Source organism: Oncorhynchus clarkii, chromosome 29, assembly GCF_045791955.1.
Source record: "Oncorhynchus clarkii lewisi isolate Uvic-CL-2024 chromosome 29, UVic_Ocla_1.0, whole genome shotgun sequence".
Classification (NCBI taxonomy): Eukaryota; Metazoa; Chordata; class Actinopteri; order Salmoniformes; family Salmonidae; genus Oncorhynchus; species Oncorhynchus clarkii.
This window is the reverse complement of record NC_092175.1, coordinates 28,142,495-28,160,904: the sequence shown is the minus strand read 5'-3', so window position 1 is coordinate 28,160,904 and position 18,410 is coordinate 28,142,495. Positions and strand designations below refer to the sequence as shown.

Genomic DNA, 18,410 nt, shown 5'->3' with positions numbered 1-18,410 from the left:
TTCTATGGGTGGAAGTGTAAATATGAAGCTAATATCTCCAGTGCATGAGGTTGCTGTCACAACATAGATTAGGGCTGTCATAAGACCTATGTGAGCACAAAAATGCTGCTCACTGAGACACATTCGTTTTGTATTACAACTTCTCTCTATTTGGAATACACTTGCCTCAGTCAGAACACATTCCCAACAACCTCACCTTCTGCTATTTCATTCATTTAAAATTCATAAAGAGCTGACCACGGCTATTATGGAAGGTCTCAAACAGTTGGCCAGATTATGAGAAACGAACCCACATGTATCTTTCTCTCCTTCCCCCTTCTTTTCTCATCCCTCGCTCCTAAGAAATAGACCTTGGACAGGTCTGTATGCAACACTAGACTGCCAATGATTGCATTTCCTTTTTTCAATACGAGACAACTGCCTAACATTACTCATTTAAAGATTCACATCGTGCAGTCAAGGCTAAGCTACAATTTCTTAAAGGTTACCAAGGTAACAGCGGTTCTCTCTACCCCCCTTTTCTCTCACACTCTATGTCTCTGCTCTCCTTTTTTTTTCCAGAATAACCACCACAGCAGCTTGCATGATGGACTTGAGGAGGTACCCGCTCGACGAACAGAACTGCACCCTGGAAATCGAAAGCTGTAGGTGGACTTAATACAAACGTCTTCACCCCCATTCCTCCCCACTCTGGCTAAGTAACACCCCCTCCCCCCCTCCCCCTCTCACAACTGTCTGCCTGGGCTTCTCAGGGATCTCAGCAGGAATGTCACCCTGCCACTTTCACTGGATAACACAGCTAGGGACAGCCCATGATCCCAGACAGTTAGTGTTTCATTTTTTTTATCTCAAGTCTCTCTATACATTTAAAATAAAAGCCAACCTTTAGACCTGTCATAAGGTACTGTATGTCTCTAGTAGCCTATTGAATTTCATGTTGTTTACTTCATGTTGTTTCTGTCAATATTTACAAAACATATTTGCAATTTAACCTTTTGCAGTATAGGTTGCAGATGTGTAATTCACATATTTTCTGAAACGAGAAGTCTTACAATGCATTTTAACTGCGTTATAATGTGTTATGCCTGCAGGCTTGAGGTGTTATTGAGAGATGAAACCCAAGTAATTCGACCAGAATTCTCCATACAGTCTAACGTCACCCTCTAGCTTAGACTCCCTGGTGATTCTGATGTAGCTTAGACTCCCTGGTGATTCTGATGTAACTTAGACTCCCTGGTGATCCTGATGTAGCTTAGACTCCCTGGTGATCCTGATGTAGCTTAGACTCCCGGGTGATTCTGATGTAGCTTAGACTCCCGGGTGATTCTGATGTAGCTTTTCTTGTGCAGTTTTCATTCAATAGGGTTTTCAGTACAATTATCTTAAGCCATCCCTTTAAATACTTGGGCCACTCAAGGACCTTTTAATTAGAATTTTGTCAACAAACTCACTAGAATACACCTAATATGATCTACTAATGCTAGCGACCCTCAGGAACAACGACACAGACATGCCAGAGGAAAGAAAGGGAAACGGAATGGAATGATACAAAATGTTGGCAACAAATTGAAGGAAACTAACACTAAAGTGACAGTTATAAATGTATGTGGGTATTACTTACGGTGACTCCCGATAGTGGCTGATATTAAACATGATACAAATTGTACAGAAGCCTGTAGCTTGGGTCTCCAAATTTCATCCACGCAAATTATGAGGGCATACAATTAAAATTCAGGATAACGGTACAGCTGTTTATAGCTTACTACACTGTGGTAAACGGTCCACAATAATTGCCATGTTGATATGATTTTGAGTATGCTTCTAAATATGTGGTACATTCAATTGATTGGACATGATTTGGAAAGGCACACACCTGTTTATATAAAGTACCACATTTGACAGTGCATGTCAGAGCAAAAACCAAGCCACAAGGTTGAAGGAACTGTCCGTCGAGCTCAGAGACAGGATTGTGTCGAGGCACAGATCCGGGGAATGGTACCAAACAATGTCTGCAGCATTGAAGGTCCCCAAGAACACAGTGGCCTCCAAGGCTCTTCCTAGAGCTGGCCGCCCGAGCAATCGGGGGAGAATGGCCTTGGTCAGGGAGGTGACCAAAAATCCGATGGTCACTCTGACAGAGCTTTAGAGTTCCTCTGTGAAGATGGGAGAAACTTCCAGAAGGACAACCATCTCTGCAGCTCTCCAACAATCAGACCATTATTGTAGAGTGGCCAGACAGAAGCCACTCCTCAGTAAAATGACAGCCCACTTGGAGTTTGTCAAAAGGCACCTAAAGACTCTCAGACCATGAGAAACAAGATTCTCTGAAGCATCACGTCTGGAGGAAACCTGGCGCCATCCCTATGGTGAAGCATCATGCTGTGGGGATGTTTTTCAGTGGCAGGGACTGGTAGACTAGTCAGGATAGAGGCAAAGATGAAAGGAGAAAAGTACAGATATATCCTTGATGAAAACCTGCTCCAGAGTGCCCAGGACCTCATACTGGGGCGAAGGTTCAACGACCCTAAGCACACAGCCAAGACAACGCAGGAGTGGCTTCAGGACAAGTCTCTGAATGTCCTTGAGTGGCCCAACTTGAACCTGATCAAACATCTCTGGAGAGACCTGAGAATAGCTGTGCAGCAACGCTCCCCATCCAACCTGACAGAGCTTGACACGATGTGCGGAGAAGAATGGGAGAAACTCCCCAAATACAGGTGTGCAAAGCTTGTAGCGTCATACCCAAGTAGACTCGATGCTGTAATTGCTGCCTAAGGTGCTTGAGCAAAGTACTGAGTAAATGGTCTGAATTCTTATTTAAATGTGGTATTTCCGTTTTTTATTGGTAATAAATGTGCAAACATTTCTAAAAACCTTTTTTTGCTTTTCCATTATGGAGTATTGTGTGTAGATTGATGAGGGGAAAAAACGATTTAATCCATTTTAGAATAACATAACAAAATGTGGAAAAAGTCAAGGGGTCTGAATACTTCCGAATGCACTGTAAATCTATCTCATACTTCTCACTTTGATTCCACTGGCATTGTGATGGAGCCCTGGAGACACTGGTGGACTCACCATAGGCAGTAGAGCCAATTGCCTCAAGCCACACATCATCAAGGGGCCTAATGTGTATATTGATGATACTGTGTGTGTGTGTGTGTGTGTGTGTGTGTGTGTGTGTGTGTGTGTGTGTGTGTGTGTGTATATGTATATATATATATATATATATATATATATATATATTGCTCAAAAAATAAAGGGAACACTAAAATAACACATCCTAGATCTGAATGAATGAAATATTCTTATTAAATACTTTTTTCTTTACATAGTTGAATGTGCTGACAACAAAATCACACAAATTATCAATGGAAATCAAATGTATCAACCCATGGAGGTCTGGATTTGGAGTCACACTCAAAATTAAAGTGGAAAACCACACTACAGGCTGATCCAACTTTGATGGAATGTCCTTAAAACAAGTCAAAATGAGGCTCAGTAGTGTGTGTGGCCTCCACGTGCCTGTATGACCTCCTTACAATGCCTGGGCATGCTCCTGATGAGGTGGCGGATGGTCTCCTGAGGGATCTCCTCCCAGACCTGGACTAAAGCATCCAACTCCTGAACAGTCTGTGGTGCAACGTGGCGTTGGTGGATGGAGCGAGACATGATGTCCCAGATGTGCTCAATTGGATTCAGGTCTGGGGAACGGGCGGTCCATAGCATCAATGCCTTCCTCTTGCAGGAACTGCTGACACACTCCAGCCACATGAGGTCTAGCATTGTCTTGCATTAGGAGGAACCCAGGGCCAACCGCACCAGCATATGGTGTCACAAGGGGTCTGAGGATCTCATCTCGGTATCTAATGGCAGTCAGGCTAGCTCTGGCGAGCACTTGGAGGGCTGTGCGGCTCCCCAAAGAAATGCCACCCCACACCATGACTGACCCACCGCCAAACCGGTCATGCTGGAGGATGTTGCAGGCAGCAGAACGTTCTCCACGGCGTTTCCAGACTCTGTCACGTCTGTCACGTGCTCAGTGTGAACCTGCTTTCATCTGTGAAGAGCACAGGGCGCCAGTGGCTAATTTGCCAATCTTGGTGTTCTCTGGCAAATGCCAAATGTCCTGTACGGTGTTGAGCTGTAAGCACAACCCCCACCTGTGGATGTCGGGCCCTCATACCACCCTCATGGAGTCTGTTTCTGACCGTTTGAGCAGACACATGCACATTTATGGCCTGCTGGAGGTCATTTTGCAGGGCTCTGGCAGTGCTCCTCCTGCTCCTCCTTGCACAAAGGCGGAGGAAGCGGTCCTGCTGCTGGGTTGTTGCCCTCCTACGGCCTCCTCCACGTCTCCTGATGTACTGGCCTGTCTCCTGGTAGCGCCTCCATGCTCTGGACACTACGTTGACAGACACAGCAAACCTTCTTGCCACAGCTCGCATTGATGTGCCATCCTGGATGAGCTGCACTACCTGAGCCACTTGTGTGGGTTGTAGACTCCGTCTCATACTACCACTAGAGTGAAAGCACCGCCAGCATTCAAAAGTGACCAAAACATCAGCCAGGAAGCATAGGAACTGAGAAGTGGTCTGTGGTCACCACCTGCAGAACCACTCCTTTATTGGGGGTGTCTTGCTAATTGCCTATAATTTCCACCTGTTGTCTATTCCATTTGCACAACAGCATGTGAAATTTATTGTCAATCAGTGTTGCTTCCTAAGTTGACAGTTTGATTTCACAGAAGTGTGATTGACTTGGAGTTACATTGTGTTGTTTAAGTGTTCCCTTTGTTTTTTGAGCAGTGTATATATAAAATGTTAAAAGTACTTCTCCACCTCAGGCCCCCTCATGCTCCGTTCGAGGCATAATAATTCAAATAAATCCACGTCAAAGTCTGTCTCTTTAAGCTAGAGATATCTGTTTTGCATGGGCTGCGTCTCAATCCACCACATCCATAAATGTCGGCCTTCCAAATCTCTGGTGGAAGGTGGCAGAGCTACAACGGTGATTGTCATACCAGGAGACATCTCAAAAATCAGTCTTCTCATGGTAACATATGTAGCGTCCAAACGGTCTTGAAATTGATATGACCACTCTTCGGAAAGATGGGACTCTCACGGACACGATGGAGGTAATCCGTTACTGGGCCAAAAAATGAATGGAAGTGAATAGGGTATTTCCACGTCAAAATTCAACTGGTAATTCCACAGTAAAAAAAAGAACATTAAAATCTGAGCTTTTTTGTATCTCTCAGATATAGGACACACAGATCAAAACATACTTCCTTTTGATTAAATGTTTTACTGTCGGGTTTTCCCTGCATTCATCTGTTATTCAGTGTGTTTCTATGGGCTAATCTGACCATAACTCTATCCCCCTGATTCCTGCTTACAATGAAAAACTCAAACAGGAAGTACCAGTGACTTACTCAATACAGAAGTGGACCGATGAAGCAAATGCCTAGCTACAGAATTGTTTTGCTTGCACAAACTGGAATATATTCTGTGATTCATCCGATGGTATTGAGGAGTTTACCACATGAATATGTGCTTCGACGACGTCGTCCCCATAGTGACCGTACATACATATCCCAACCAGAAGCCATGGATTACAGGCAACATCCGCACTGTGCTAAAGAGCTGACGCTTTCAAGGAGTGGGACACTAATCCGGACGATTATAAGAAATCCCGCTACGGCCTCCAACAAACAGGAAAAGCGTCAATACATGACTAAGATCGAATCCTACTACGCCAGCTCTGACGCTCATTGGATGTGGCAGGGTTTGCAAACTATCACGGATTAGGGAAACCCGGATTAAGCTGCCCAGTGATGAGGCTACCAGACAAGCTAAATGCCTTCCATGCTCGCTTCGAGGCTAGCAACTCTGAACTATGCATGAGAGCACCAGCTGTTCCAGATGACTGTGTGATCACGCTCTCAGTAGCCAATGTGAGTTAGACCTTTAGGTTTAGCATTCACAAGGCTGCAGTGCCAGACAAATTACCAGGACGCATACTCTGAGCATGCGCTGACCAGCTGGCAAGTGTCTTCACTGGCATTTTCAACCTCTCCCTGACCCAATCTCTAATACCTACATGATTCAAGCAGACCATCATAGTACCTGTGCCCAAGAATGCCAAGGTAACCTGTCTAAATGACTATTGCCCCTAGGCACTCACATCTGTAGCCATAAAATGCTTTGACAGGCAAGTGGTGAGGGTGGGCAACAACACATGTGCCACGCTAACCCTCAACACGCAGGCCCATCAGGGGTACGTGCTTAGTCCCCTCCTGTACACCCTGTTTACCCAAGACTGTGTGGCCGCAAACGAATACATCACCATTGTTAAGTTTGCCGACAACACAACGGTGTGTAGGCCTGATCACCAACAACAATGAGACCGCCTACAGGGAGGACGTCAGAGACCTGGGAGTGTGGTGCCAGGACAACAACCTCTTCCTCAACGTCAGCAAGATGAAAGAGCTGATCGTGAAATATAGGAAACGGAGACTGCTGAACAGTTAATCAAATGGCTACCCTGACTATTTGCATTGACCCCCTTTTTATTTGCACTGACTCTCTTGCACCAGCTCTATGCACAATCACAGGACTACCCACACACTCACAACATATTACACTAACACTCCAACACACACACACACACTACATACGCTCACACAAAACACACACACACATGCACATTGACGCCACACACACACTCACACATAGACACACTTTTTATTATCTATCCTGATTACCTAGTCACTTTTACCTCTATCTACATGTACATATTATCTCAATTACCTCAACTACCTTGTAACCCTGCACATTGACTCGGTACCGGTGCTCCTTGTATGTAGCCCTGTGTTTATGTTATTGTGTTACTATTTCATTTTTTATTTTTAGCAAATGATTCTTGCTTTTCATCTCTGCATTGTTGGGAACGGGCTCATAAGTAAAGCCTTTCAAAGTAAAGTCTACACCTGTTCTATTTGGCACATGTGACAAATATATTTTGATTTGTTGTCATACAGTTTAGCTAAGTGGGTGACCATGTTACCAAGGGACTGAAGGCTTATTCTCCTCTGCTTTGGTCCATTCTGCTTCCCTAATGTCAAAGGTGAGATATTCTACCAGTACTGAACCTGTTCATTCTCCTCAAATCCCCTCCACCCATTCTCTGTAACCTGAGACAGATGGGTACACCACAGACGACATTGTTTTCTACTGGCACGGAGGTGACACTGCGGTGACGGGGGTGGATAAGCTGGAGCTTCCTCAGTTCTCCATCGTAGCACTTCGCCTGGTGTCCAGGGAGGTCAGGTTTACCACAGGTAAGGCCTCCACACCTCATATCTGTGCTGAAGGAGTTGTAATGCCATAACAATACATTCTAAGAAATATGCAGAAATCCATTTTAATGGTCCTGTATGTACATGTTAGTTATTTTTCAACTTAACAATGATAGAATGTAGGCTTGCTTGTAGGATTAGTTAAACTGTCAGTCCAGTTCCACTCACTGTTTTGTGTTATCAATGTTATTCCAATGGGTAGCACTTCCAACTACCTGCTTAACACTTCAGAGAACGTTTCCTGCAGAATATTTAAAGTCATCTCCATGTGACAGTTAACTTGAGTTAATTTAGTAGTCTAGTCTTTAAGTAGTCTTGCCCTTGTGTGTGCACTTGTTTATTTATATTCACGAGGTATAGCAGAAAGGAATAAAATATGTATGCCCGGATATTGATTCATTAAAAGATTTACCAGACCAGGGAAACGAAAGGGTCATTTTTCATTGTGTGTAGCACACAGTCGATTGCCTTTCAAATTAAAACCATCATGACAATCTTAGGCCCTTTCTCTCATGTTGATAAAGTGGTCATACAAACTCCCTTGAGGGAATTAGTTATGCATTCATGGCGGTAAACATTTCTCTCTCGCTGAAGTAGGGGAAAGTCAAAGCCACAGGGGAATCTATCTTTCTCATTAACAACTTGTTGTTGAGCTTGTTTGAATAATCAATAGATTCGATGCAACCAATTAATGTCTCATCATAACGAGCTGACATTTTTATCTGCAACATGCATTAATGTTAAGCGCCATAGGTTCACCCCACTAGCTACATCACAGTCTCATGTGGGTTCCTCCTCCTCACTTAAGTAGTGAGAAGACATGCTCTCCAATTACGGGCCTTTTTAAATCCCCTTTTGGTGATATTTAGAGGACAGAGAAAGTGCTAAACAGAGAAAAACACAGCAGCTCTCCATGACAATTCTCAGAGGGATGCTGGAGCTGCCTGCTGAGATGGGGGGCTTGCAGAAAAATCTGCTGTGCTTGCGACTTTCTGCCATGTTTAATTGGAATCGAACTTGTCCCTGGAAAGGAATCCATTGCTTTGGGGAAATGAAGTGCTCAGTCTGAATGAATGGAGAAATGACTACCCCGCGCATTGTCAAAGTGCAGACTTTGGAACTCATAAATTGTGCCAGCGGTTCATCCTTTTCTGCACTGATGTGTTTCCTCTGCCCCTCTCAATCACTCCATCACTCCATCCTCTCTCCTTCTCTCCTGTTCTCTGGGAAAGGTTCCTATCCCAGGCTGTCGTTAAGTTTCAGGATTAAAAGGAACATAGGCTACTTCATCCTGCAGACATACATGCCCTCCATCCTGATCACCATCCTCTCCTGGGTCTCCTTCTGGATCAACTACGATGCCTCTGCAGCTCGGGTGGCCCTGGGTAAGACTCCATCTCCACTGCAGTGTTTCAGCAACACAATGTATTCTCAGTGAACACAGTGGGCAAGGTTGTCTTCAACGTTTCTCAGAAGTTTGCTCTAACATGTTGCAGTACAAAATGCTACGCAAAGCACAATTTTGAATCGCCATAAACAGATTAGTGACCATCTCCCACTTACAAAAAGTAGCCATTACTACCACTCATAATTTGCACTTTCCATTGAAAACAGAAAGCTATAAATCTACCCAGCAGGAGCAACTTGTCAAACAATGTTTAGAGGCGCACAAACTTCCCACTCAAAATCATTACCTTGCACTTTGGACCAAATATTTTACTTTAATGGTGAGGACTACTGATTTTATATCTAATAATAATGTATTTATGTTTGTGTTTGCAATTTCCAGGTGTTACAACGGTGCTCACCATGACAACCATTAACACCCACCTTAGGGAGACCCTCCCAAAGATCCCGTACGTGAAAGCCATCGACGTCTACCTCATGGGCTGTTTTGTGTTTGTGTTCCTGGCCCTGCTCGAATATGCCTTCGTAAACTACGTGTTCTTTGGCCGGGGCCCCCAGCAACAGAAGAAAATCCACGAGCGGCTGAACAAAACCAACAACGAGCGCCCGCGATACGAAGAGAAGCGCCTGAGGGAACAGGTTTGCATCTTCAGCTTCCTTCTTTCTCTCTGTATCAGAATCAGAATCCTAGTGTAAAACAATCATTGTTTGTTTTTTGGAGAATCCCTAGCACAGACATCACAAGACTGCAAAATATGCATTCCTTTATGTTGATTTGACGTAAGACAGTACTTTCACAAACCTGAAGATGCCACCTCCACCAGATACATATACAACAGCCATCCTCCATTGCTTTTTCTCCAGCACTGACTCTTTGATTTTAATGAACATTGTTTTTTGGCATTGAGATATACTGTAGCTGTTCATTTAACTACATTCCCATTCTCCTCCCAGGTTGTTGTCTTTGTTTTGGCTGTGGACTTGATTCAGTCTGTGCTGTCCTGGGAGTTGCATTTTTACCAACATTCCTTACATTACCAACATTCACCCACTTTTGACAAATTTTAATGGGTATGCAGGCAGAAACATTAGTATTCAGGGGAAAATGCTAAAACAGTCCGACTGAATGAAGCCCCTTGTCTCTGTGTCTGAAATATGACATGCCATGCTTATGCAAAGTTGTTCTTGTTAACCTTATGTTTATGCATCCTGTATTTTTAAGATGTGCTTAATTGTCAGTGTTTTATAGGCGTTTAATGTTGAATAAATGTTTTTTTCATTGCAAGGACTCCATTGCCACGCCGTTTCAAACCAACACCCTCAGGTCATATACACAGAGAAGAAATCTGTACCTCGAGGAGCAAAGAAAAGTTGGGGTACATGCATTTAGAAATCATATGAGCTGTGGGACTGCAGCCTAATAGAGGTCTGATAAAATGGTTGATAGAATGATGGAAATTAATTTGTGTCAATTTACTCTCAGTGAAAAAGCACCGTAAGGCATCAGCTATAAGGGAGAAAATGGGAAAAGTGCATGAATTCTTTAAAGAGGCATGAAAAGATTACATTTCCTTCCACATCATCATTACATTTGCTTTAGCTTGAAAATTGGAAATGAAAATGAAATGGGTGGGTGCGTGTAGATTATTATTAGGGCAGTTGGGGGTAATGTCACCGTGTTCTGCTTCTCCTTGACATTCTCCCTCTCCCCTCCTCTGTCCTCCAAGGTGGATGCTTATGGGAACATCCTGCTCACCACATTGGAGATGAATAATGAGGTGATGCCGTCAGATGTGGGAAGTAGTGTCAGTGACTCCCGGAATTCAGTGATGTCATTCGACAGCTCCGGGGTCCAGTTCAGGAAGCCCATGGCTCCCCGCGACGGCTTCAGCCACCACTCACTGGACCGCAGCGCCATGCGCAGCAGGGCCAACTGTCGGCTACGACGGCGCTCCTCCAAACTCAAGCTGAAAATCCCTAATCTGGCAGATGTCAGCACCATTGACAAATGGTCCCGGGTCCTTTTCCCCATCATGTTTGGATTTTTCAACCTAATCTACTGGTTGTACTATGTGAATTGATGTGCATCCCACTAGGAATCATGGGCCATATTTTGAGAGCACATTAAATTGGCTTTGATACAGTTGAAAATATGTATACACATGTACAAGTTGATACATATGTATATGCATATTTCTATATATTATATTTCTATATACACGTGTGTGTGTGTGTAAATCTGAAGGACTTTTCTCCTGTATAAAGCATTATTACAATGACTTGAATGTTTAAGAATAATTGCAAGAGAAACATTTCAAGCCTTTGAAATTTCTCCTGAAGCAAACAAACAAACAAACAAACTAACTAACTAACAACCATCAAATCCCTTTGGGGGATTTTGGAACTAAAGACTGCATGATATTTTTGCTAAAAAGAAAGCAAAAGCTCTTGAGAGAAGAGATGTCTCAGAGTCTCATTGGCTTTTTATTGATACTCTGTAATCAGCGTCCTCTACTGCAGCTCATCAAATCAGAGGTGGATTGTGTGTTCAGGCATCGGCAGAGTCCCTTATATCCAGCTTTACCCCCCCCCAATCTCCCAGGAATTCTCCACTTCTACTCTGTACAGCAACCTTGTTTGGATTATGTGTCGTTCCTTGGATTCTTTCGAGTGACATTGTTCTCTTTATGGGACATCAGCTCTGGTACAATGCTGGTCTACATTGGGGCCCATCAGGATGGGATGTTAGATCACTGTGTTCCTGTCCAGAGTCAGTGCAAACTGATCTTAATTTCTCTTCTCATGTTTGTTTTTCGAGCAGTTCTTTGGGGTGTTTTCATTATGGTTACAAATATGATGATTATTGTATTTCTTTTTTTACTTGAAAATATTGTGTTTTTGGGAGAGTGTCACTTGTTCTAGAGTTAGCGCATTATTATAAAAAGACTCACAGGTATGAATTACTCATTTTGTTTGAGAAATAGACATATACAGTACATTTTGTCATCCAGTATCCTCAAGGACATAGTTGGAAAATATAATTGTACTCTTTCTTTAACTTCCTGTGCTTGATTCATCTGTAGATACAGTATTCATTGCCTCATATCCAGATTTGTGTTCTGTAAGGAAGGAAAGACAACTATAGTGAATTATTTAAAGTTATTCCACTATAAAGATGTGAGAAAAAAATACTGTGCATTAAAAAGAGATATCGCCATTGTTTATTTGTTTGATATTGAAATCAACATTTCATCGCATTGTGTGACCTGTTGTTGAACTACTCTCACTGTAAAAAAAAAAAAAAAAAAATCACCCTTAGAATGTTGGGTACTGATATTATAGTTCCTATGAAACATGCCTGTCTTAAATTCAGATTGACTCTATTTATTTAAGGGTTGTAGCAGGGGGGCGGGATTAGCAAAAAACTCAAGCTCTCACACTCGGTACCTCTGAAAACACTGCAGACCCACCCACCCTTCAAATGTCACGGATGATCAAACCCAGAAGATCAGAAACATCATTAGAATCTGAAGAAAGGGTTTTAAGTTTCTAGAGGCAAGACAAGATGTGTGATAAATAGCCATGAACTAAAGAGACAACCAAAAAGGCCTATAATCCCCATTCAATTTTTTGATTTTGCTCTTAAAGTCACTCATTTCCATCGGCTCAGATCCACTAACCAATGATATGTCCACTGCAGGGTTGATGCCATGTTGATCCAAACTGTAACTTTACAGGATAAAAACAATAACTTTTTTTTCATTATTTGGTTCTGTCTAGAGTGAAGAGGAGAGCAAATGCATTCATACATTAAAACAGGCATTTACAGACTATCTCCATGTTCAAACTAGTATCGCCTTGATTCAACAATGCAATGAAGTGCAGTGCATTTGATATTCATGCTAGGGAATGACAAATTCCTTTAAGATTCCTCCAAGATTTAAATGAAGAGAGCAGAAGACACATTTCCGTTGTTGGCTGTAACTATGGACATTAAAGTTGTATTGTAAATGTGGTTATGACTGAAACATCTAGAGCATTGTTGAATCAGAACCTACTGGGTTTGCATGATAGTCACATGGCACTGGATGACCGAGGTCACAGATCACAGATCAGATACAGAGGTAGCCAAAAAAAGAGATGGGGGGTCCTTTGGACATTCCAGAGGATTGGAGAGGAGAAAATGTTGAGAGCATCACAGTTAGTGCCTTGCACATTGCAGTGACTAATCTCCTCAGAGCTCACTGATGGGCTCCCCTAAGTTCCAAGAGCTTCTCTCTCCAACGTCTCCATCCCCTTGCCAGGCTGGCACCAGACAGACAGGATACGGACCTCTAATTGGGAGCGCCAAGCCCCATGGAAGGCTAGCACAGGACAGGATGCACCACGGGGCCGAGAGAGAGTGAGAGATGCAGAAAATACCGAAAGAGAGCGTACAGATGTAGGATCTTCATTTGAGTCTGTTTGCTACAGCAGGAAACAAATCCTGCAGCAATAGGAAATGTGAATTATTATGTGGATTATAATTAATGGACATTTTTGTAGGGGTTGATACATTTTTCAGAAGGGAAAATCAAGTCTGAAATTTCTAAATTGAAATGACAAACTTCAGGAGTCTTTTTAAACCTCAAATACACTACACACACTGCAGGAAAGTTCTCATGCAACAAAGTGATCAAATTAAGATCCTACATCTGCAGTATGGAGCAGAGACGAGATCTTGGATCTTGACACTTTTCACCCCAGTAAATTGGATGCATAGAATTAGGAATTATAAAAAATGTAATAGGATCTATATGGTTGGATGCCACTCCAATATTCTACCAGTCACAGTGGTAGTTGTGCCACCGATGACGATTAGCCTCTGCAACACATTTGAGAGAAAGTAACCAGAGTTTGCACTAAATCTAACCTGCAGTGCCAGGTTATACTACAGCAGAAAATGAAGCAGTACAGGGACTAAAGGTTAAAAAGGGGCGTTTCTGTTTAATCTAAAGCAGAATCAGTGGATGATACTAATCTGTAGGAGGCCGAAGTATGACGTCACTCGCCGTTACTCAGGAACCTGGCGTCAGATTTGAAGGAGCTTCTGCACCCTATTGATCTATGTCAGATTAGTCTACATAATACTTCATAAACATGACATAACTCTTGTTGTAACCATACATCTCCTTTTGGCAAACGACCCCTGTGGTGTCACATATAAGGATGTAGGTTTGATAGTGTCGTTAGGATTCCCATGAATGGTTTTAACATGGATTGTGTCATGGTTAAGATGGCATTGTATAGGCTTTAGCCTTCAGAATTCAGAATGAACCCAGTGCCATGTTGCATTTACTGTAAGATATTGTTCACTTTGTCCTTAATTTCTCATTGGAGACATCGAAAGATCTGATCATATCGTCAGAGTAGCCTCAGATGTCCAAACAGATCTTAGACAGAAAGCATCTAGATCTGGCACCATCTTGCAGTTTTTGTTATTTTGTTATTGTCCACAGCCTGTAGATAAAATGTTGAGCTCTATTGATTTTCATCTCTCAGTGGTCAATACGAGCACTACACATTTTTCCCACCTATTGTGTGTTAAGGGCTGGATGGATGGAGCCCACTGGATATCAAACGTCATGCTATACTGAACACAAATATAGACCCAACATGCAACAATTTCTAAGATTTTACTGAGTTACATTCATATAAGGATATCAGTCAATTGAAATAAATGCATTAAGCCCTATTCTATCTACTGGAAATACAGATATACATCTGTTGGACACAGATACCTTAAAAAAAGGATCTCGTCACGATATCTCTGTGCATTCAAATTGCCATCTGTAAAATGCAATTGTGTTCATTGTCCATAGCTTATGCCTGCCCATACTATAACCCCACCGCCACTATGGGGCACTCTGTTCACACTGTTAACATCAGCAAACCACTCGCCCAAACAACGCCATACACGTGGTCTGCATTTGTGAGGCCAGTTGGACCTACTGCCAAATTCTCTAAAACAACGTTGGAGGCGGCTTATGGTAGAGAAATGAACATTAAATTCTCTGGCAACAGCTCTGGTGGACATTCCTGCAGGCAGCATGCCAATTGCATGCTCCCTCAAAACTTGAGACATCTGTGGCATTGTGTTGTGTAACAAAACTGCACATTTTAGAGTGGCCTTTTATTGTCCCCAGCACAAGGTGCACCTGTGTAATGATCATGCTGTTAAATCAGCTTCTTGATATGCTACACCTGTCAGGTTGATGGATTATCTTGGCAAAAAAATAAATGCTCACTAAAAGGGATGTAAACAAATTTGTGCACAACATTTGAGGGAAATACGTTTTTTTGTGCGTATGGAACATTTCTGGCATCTTTTATTTCAGTTCATGAAATGTGTTATTTCAGCTCATGAAACATGGGACAAACACTTTACATGTTACGTTTATATTTTTGTTCAGTGTAGATAAACCTCCCCACCCCCAATTGGCCAAGTAAGTCATTTTGTGAAAATGTTCAATGGCAATACAATGAATTCAATTGTTTAAAGTGCCAAACAAGTCTTACAAAAGCATACTATACAAAGCTTTGAAAAAGAAGAAGAAAATACGTAAAGCTTTCCAACTCAACAAACAAGAAGGAGGAAGATGTACTAGCTTAGCATTTGCATTTAAACGGCATAGTGAACATATCAAGTAAAGGTAGAAGATTTTGCCCTTTTGATTGGAAATAATCCAAATAATCCATTTGATCTGAATTTCACTTAAATTCACTAGATAGCTCATGCATTTCTTTTTTTTCTTCACACATAACGACGGGTATTCTTTCCTGTAACATACAGTAAAACACGTTTGAATTTGACAGAAAAGAACTAATGATTGGTCCGTATGGAAACCCTTGCATGCTTGCCGTAAATATCCTCATTACATTGAACTCACGCCTACTACCTGTAAACCACGTGCATGTTTTTTGAAAGCTTGGAGGAAACACATTTTTCATGTGATGATTTATTTTGCTTATGCCACATCTATTTTGTTGACACATTAATGTACAAGGAGTAGTGGAGGTAAAAAGACACTGTTGAACTCATTCCAATGGGAATTTTCTTGCCTCTTGTGTATATGTGTAATTACATGTGAGTTGTACTGTAAATATGTTGTCTTTCGCTTAATATTTCTTAATGCATGAACAAAAAAACAGGGACGTTCATAAAAGCAGCTAGCTTCACTGCTAATGGCATGGACAGCTTCTATAGCATTGGCATATTTCTGCAAACAAAACCTAAAAAAAAGTACATTTTAAGAAGAGAATATAAAGGTTTTGTTTTGCATGACCTAAGTTTGGAAAGGTTTATTTTCATATTTTTCTATTCCACACTGTTCATCAGTTTCATTCTCACAGCCAGGAAAGGAAGGACCCAGTGTTTACATGCTCTAGTTGCACTTGTTTCACAGCCAGGAAAGGAAGGACCCAGTGTTTACATGCTCTAGTTGCACTTGTTTCACAGCCAGGAAAGGAAGGACCCAGTGTTTACATGCTCTAGTTGCACTTGTTTCACAGCCAGGAAAGGAAGGACCCTAGTGTTTACATGCTCTAGTTGCACTTGTTTCACAGCCAGGAAAGGAAGGACCCAGTGTTTACATGCTCTAGTTGCACTTGTTTCACAGCCAGGAAAGGAAGGACCCAGTGTTTACATGCTCTAGTTGCACTTGTTTCACAGCCAGGAAAGGAAGGACCCAGTGTTAACATGCTCTAGTTGCACTTGTTTCACAGCCAGGAAAGGAAGGACCCAGTGTTTACATGCTCTAGTTGCACTTGTTTCACAGCCAGGAAAGGAAGGACCCAGTGTTAACATGCTCTAGTTGCACTTGTTTCACAGCCAGGAAAGGAAGGACCCAGTGTTTACATGCTCTAGTTGCACTTGTTTCACAGCCAGCTTGACAAAACACTGTAAAGCAAACTATACATTAAATAAACCTGGAGAAAAACTAAAAAATAGAATGTACATTATATGATTCATGGTCAACATGAATAATATGTACCTATCTATCATTTTTACTTAATGTGTAGCACATACAATTTGGAATCGATACACCAAGTACAAACTGTAGTTTTATCAAGTTTAGCTTTAGCACTAACATCAATCACCCTCCAGCTACAAAGGATGTAAAGCAAGCTCACCAGTAGCATCTGAATTTAAGCCATGGGATTGCATGCTGAGTGGGTATTCCCAGCCGTTTCTCTTAAATGAGTTGCCTCTGGACTGGGGGGTTCTGGTCTGCTGCTGATTATGATGATACTTGCAGGAGGTTGTGCTGAGTCCCAATTATACATCAGTATACCTCCCTCTTTCAAGGAGATTTTACCAGGGAAAACATACTTGCAAAACAGATAGCTAGGGGGAAAATTCTGTAAAAAAATTGGCTAAACAAATTTAAAGGCCAACGACCCTTATCTATTTTAAAGATTTTAATCAGTATTATTATTGTTATTTTTTAATATATATTTTTTTGTAATTGGCTGTATTTTGTTGCATTTTGGATTGTTATTATTACTGTAGTTGTGGTTTTCTCATAAAAAGGAAATGTATTTCTACTTGCAACCTGCCCTGGAAGTAAAATGCATTCAGTTTTTGTACTGTAATTGTTTTGTTCTCATTGAGCTCTTTATTTTGGTCAGTTATCTAATGAGGTGTTTTATTTCATTTGGGGTATTTTTCTAACATTTCTAAAATATGAAGTCGTATTTCCTTTTTTGTCTATGCCAATTAATGTTACAGTGTCAATCAGCTTTTTTAGGTGTTTGAGCAAAATACAAGGTGTTAAAAGTATGTGGTATAAAAATGGTTATCATTCAAAAAAACGGACTTTTGACTAATAAAGGCTTATACAGTAAATAATGACAATGTCTTTTCGTTTGCCCTTTGAGGACTAATATTTATTGTTTAATTTACATTTTGATGAATTTATTTTATTGTGTTAGTCCCCAAAAGGTAAATAAAATACTCAGTTGCAAAAAAATAGATTGAAAAATGTCATAAGTTGCATTTCCAAGCTGTCGTGGGAGGTTTCACCTGTTTGTTGGTGTGTTGCTTTCTCATAAGGGCTGTTGGGATATGAAGACAGACTTGAGGACAAGTAAAAGAAAAGACAAGAGAGATTTTAATTAGATTACAACCATGACACATTAATGAGAGGATACCTCCATTCATGGCCTATTTCCTGAATAAAGACACAAAGTGACTCCTACTGAGAAGTGTGATGTTTGCCCCTTGTTCAACTCAAGCCATAGCACTGCTTAACCCTCGTACCCAATGTTGGCCAAACCTCAAACTCTGTGTGAAGAGAGGTGGAGACTTTAAGGTAGACACCTAGCACTAACTGTTGTCTCTGATCCTTAAGATAATTTTGTGTTCTCTGGTTCATTTTCCAAATCAAGTTTTATTAGTCACATGCGCTGAAGACAACAGTGAAATGCTTACTTACAAAGGCCTTAACCAACAATGCTTTAAGAAGTTAAGAAGGAAAATATAAAAAATATGTAATATAAAATAAAAGTTACAAGTAATTAAACAGCAGCAAAGTCCTGTTCCCTGTGTTGGTGTATCTGGAGTGGTGAAGGTATTTGAGAGATTGTTGAGGACAAAGAGCAT

The 18,410-nt window shown here is 41.6% G+C and overlaps 1 protein-coding gene across 1 annotated transcript in view; it reads left to right on the top strand.

Moving 5' to 3' along the window:
• LOC139387989 (gamma-aminobutyric acid receptor subunit beta-4-like) overlaps positions 1 to 10,860 on the top strand; it is a 39,944-nt gene extending 29,084 nt beyond the window's left edge. The window contains exons 5-10 of the mRNA XM_071134448.1: positions 562 to 644; positions 7,205 to 7,342; positions 8,593 to 8,745; positions 9,150 to 9,406; positions 10,054 to 10,143; positions 10,495 to 10,860. Coding sequence (XP_070990549.1) covers positions 562 to 644; positions 7,205 to 7,342; positions 8,593 to 8,745; positions 9,150 to 9,406; positions 10,054 to 10,143; positions 10,495 to 10,848 — 1,075 coding nt within the window. The 3' untranslated portion in view covers positions 10,849 to 10,860. The remainder of the gene's footprint in view (positions 1 to 561; positions 645 to 7,204; positions 7,343 to 8,592; positions 8,746 to 9,149; positions 9,407 to 10,053; positions 10,144 to 10,494) is intronic.
• Positions 10,861 to 18,410: the final 7,550 nt, after the last annotated feature.